Raw genomic sequence first — 3860 nt, 5'->3', positions numbered from 1 at the left:
TAAAGAAACGAAAGAAAAACTTAAAGTCGCAATCAAGATTAAAAGGAATCAACAGCAGTATAAAGCCCAACTCCATGTTATTGATGACGAGCTACAAAAACTGTTTCATTTACTCAAACTGAGACCCCTTTCCAATACTATTCTAAACACAATGAGTGATGCGGAATTACAAGCGCGCCAACAGGAATTGAGCAACGTGCGTAAAAACACAATTTATTCCATGACCGACCACGCTAGAGCCAGCCACGAAATCGACAAAATTCAGTCCATTCTTAAAAAAAGAGAACAAAACCAGAAACTCGTTAGCAACAGCCGGAGCAACGACTATCCCAATAAACTAGCCTATCCAATGCAAAAGGGGGGTCAAGAAAGGGAATCCCATGCCATCAGTCCATCGGAAAACAAACAAAGAGAAGAAAAAGAAAAAGAGCAAGGGAATGACATTTATCGAGGGATAGAAGCATACTTGAAATTTTTACGAAATGCCAAACGTATAAAGAGAAAGTGATTCTTGAGTACAACATTCAGTTAAATCAAGATTTAAACAATGACGGACGGGCGTAGTTTTGTACAAGCTCTAGCTGTTTGCCATCCGTCTCAAGCTACTCGTTTAATTCGAGAATGCAATGACGAACAATTAAGTGCTTTACAACAAATGACACGCAAAGTGATGAATGGAGAGATCAAGATGGAAACCAAACTCCCTCGCAATGCCAAGCGCTTGTTAACCAATGTAGCGTTTCGTCACCAGTCTCCTAAAGCACTACGTCGTGCTTTATCTCAGCGAGGGGGGTCGCGAGCTGTACTAGCAGGTCAAGTGTTTAAAGCCATGGCTAAAGCAGCCGTTCCTGCCCTTAACGATTGCGGATTCAAACCTTGATTCGTAAAAATAAAGATGTTCAAGCCTCCCCTTCTATCACACCCAAGAAAAAGCAGACATGGAAGTTCTCGTCACTAAAAAAATTCTTAATTTGATGAATGAAGGATCGCCTTCCAAGATGCAGGCCAAACGAGCTCGCAAACCTCCCGTTTCTTTTACTCCTTCAGACTATAAATAAAAGGTCATTTACTTCCTCTTTACAGACGTGATAGTATTAGCGCTGTTCATAGTTGAGTTTGATTAGCTGTAGTCGCTGATTTTGTGTGTTAAAAAAAAAAGGATGGCTCAATACGGAGGATCTACTGCTTCCTCAAGTAAGCGCAAGTACACAAAGTTGGAAGAAGAGGGGACTCTATCTGCTCCTCCCCCCAAGATTCAAAAAGGACATCTAAGCGAACTATTTGTTCCATTTCCTGTAGACACCTCTGTCGAAAAATCGCGTTGGGAATCGTACTATCAATCTCAATCCACGACCAATCCTTTGGAAATTACCGTGCCTCGTTCCCGTGGCTGGATCGACATGACCTTGATCACCTTGGAATACGAAGTTGAATTTTTGACCAACGACGGCACAGCCATCTTAACCAGTGCCAATAAAGTCTTTCCTGTGAACAATACTGGTCATTCTCTCATCAAACAATTTGATTTGAAAATTAATAACGAATCTGTTGGAGAAACGTCTGAACCGTATCATTTGAAAGCCTATTTTGCTCGACTTCTCAACCATTCCGCTGAAGAAAAAACGACTTGGTTAACTTCGGAAGGATGGGCTACCGACACCCCTGGTAAATTTGACGACACCGACCCTCATCTAGCCCCCATTCCAGACTTGGCCAACAATGAAGCCGGCACCATTACTACAGCGCTCAATGCCCTTCACAACCGCCCCAGGCCTAATGCAGGAGCTTCGGCTCGACATAATCTCTGCATTGCCGCAAATCGTAAAGTGCGGTTTGTCATTACCCCCATTATCGACATTTTTCAGTGCAGTAAATACTTGCCACCCGGATGTCAACTGGATTTTCGTATACGCTGGAATTCTCCTAATTTGGCTCTGATGACGGGAGATCCCGTGGTCACTGCTCCAAAATTTCGCATTGTACCCAATAGCCCTGTACTCAAAATTCGTCATGTGGAAGCTCAACCTGAGCTGCATTTGTATAATGAAACCTCCATGTTAAACCACAAAAAAATGGCTGTTTATCCTTGTATGACGTCACGCATTGCCACCCACACCATCGTCGATGGACGTCGAAAGACAAGTTTTAAAAACGTATGGCAAGGCTTTCGACCCAATTACATGTTTATAGGGTTTCAAGAAGGAGCAGCGTTTACAGGAGCCTACGACAAAAACGTATTTAATTTTAAAGACATGCATCAAGAAATGGTACGAGTCACGTTGGATGGTCAAGAAATTCCCATGGAACGCATCTTTTTAAACTCGTTTGACAAAGTGGAAGGATATGAAACTCTTTCCAGCTTCTCAGGAAACATGAAAGAATCCGCCTCTATAGGTATTTCTTGAAGCGACTATAAAGACGGAAACTACTTGCTGGCCTTTAACTTCAATCCTGATGGTCGCCAGAATCACGGGTATAATTATGGACGCAACCTGGGAATCGTAAACATTGATGTGGATTTTGACCAAGATACTACTGGAAGCACGACCCTTGTCGCCTACGGAGAATTTGAAAACGCTCTATGGATTGATGGAAATAAGAATGTTAGCATGAAATACAGCTACTAAGAAAAGTGACAGCTAGGAAGAGAAAAAAATGAACTCTCAAAACCAATTATCAACGCATCAGATTGATGTGGTGGCAAGCTATCCTAAGAATTTTCCTCAACCAGGCTTTACGTACGCAGGAACCAAGGCTTCGGATGAAACGTTAAAACTTTTAAAACAACACAAACCCAAAGCCCCTTGGGGGATGGTTTTTAATGTCGATCCTCTTGATCAACCTGGAAGTCATTGGCTAGCGCTCTATCAACATCAAGAAAGCGACGGAATCGACATCTTTGATTCTTATGGTAATGAGGGACAAGAACGATATCGAGATCATGAGTTTTTAGGAGCTATCCTGGAAAAAACCAACCCTTTACCCAAACATCGCCTTCAGGGTGATAAGACCTTTGTTTGTGGACATTATTGTTTAGCGTATTTGTATCATCGAACTCGTGGAATTGAGAGTCTAGATTTTTACCGCTCATTCCCAGGACCTTATCTTACCAATGACAAGACTGTATGCCGCTTTGTGTGTCAAGTCATGATTCCTCCCAAAATCTTTAGACAGTTTAAAAAAGCGTATATAGGACCCTTGGGTCACCCTTGTCAGGGTTGTTGTTGTTATAATCAAGATAAACACAAATAATTTTTTGTTCAATAAAATTAATTTATTTCACTTTAACATACAGGTTTCTTTGATTTAATCTACTATCATTTTAAAAGGTTCATTGTTTTCTATTTTCTTGGCCACCCATTCCTTGTAGGCTTGACGGATATTTTTATGACCACTTGAAAAGGTCTCCCCCGTTTCCAACACACTGTAAAAACACGAAGGAGGCATACTGAATCCTACCCAATAACTTTTTTGAATTGTCCCATTCTCAGTGCGTAGGTCCATTCGTTGGGGTTGTAAGAGTCGTCGGTAACAGGCCAGGAGGATTGTGAAAAGTCCATCATGCAGCAAGGATTCTTGTCTTTTTCCTTTCTTGATCTTTTCAGAAAAATCTAATAACTGCTAAGGGAGAAACAGTCTTGAAAACGGATGTCCTGTGACTGAAAGGTCTTCGGGAAAGAGATCTGTTCTTATTCTATAAGCATCCGGGGTTTGTTGCTGAAAATCCAATACGATTGGTTCATAAGGGTGACGTTTAACTTCAGTTAAAGCGCGTTTGACCCAGGACCATTGGCCAGGGAACGCTTGACGGGCCAACGTTTGAATTTGTAATTTATCCCTGGGGTTGGGAAACAAGACCA

The 3860-nt window shown here is 41.8% G+C and overlaps 1 protein-coding gene across 1 annotated transcript; it reads left to right on the top strand.

Moving 5' to 3' along the window:
* The first annotated feature begins 1160 nt into the window (after window positions 1–1160).
* LOC148913474 (uncharacterized protein F54H12.2-like) lies at window positions 1161–2405 on the top strand. The gene has a single exon (XM_089033085.1). It carries the CDS (start codon window positions 1161–1163, stop codon window positions 2403–2405), a length of 1245 nt encoding a protein of 414 aa, XP_088889211.1.
* Window positions 2406–3860: the final 1455 nt, after the last annotated feature.

This window comes from Actinia tenebrosa, unplaced genomic scaffold, assembly GCF_029948245.1.
Source record: "Actinia tenebrosa isolate PJP-AT-01 unplaced genomic scaffold, QUT_ActTen_1.0 PGA_scaffold0__85_contigs__length_37466705, whole genome shotgun sequence".
Classification (NCBI taxonomy): Eukaryota; Metazoa; Cnidaria; class Anthozoa; order Actiniaria; family Actiniidae; genus Actinia; species Actinia tenebrosa.
Note: the sequence above shows the minus strand (reverse complement) of the source record. Positions and strands in the feature narration are given on the sequence as shown.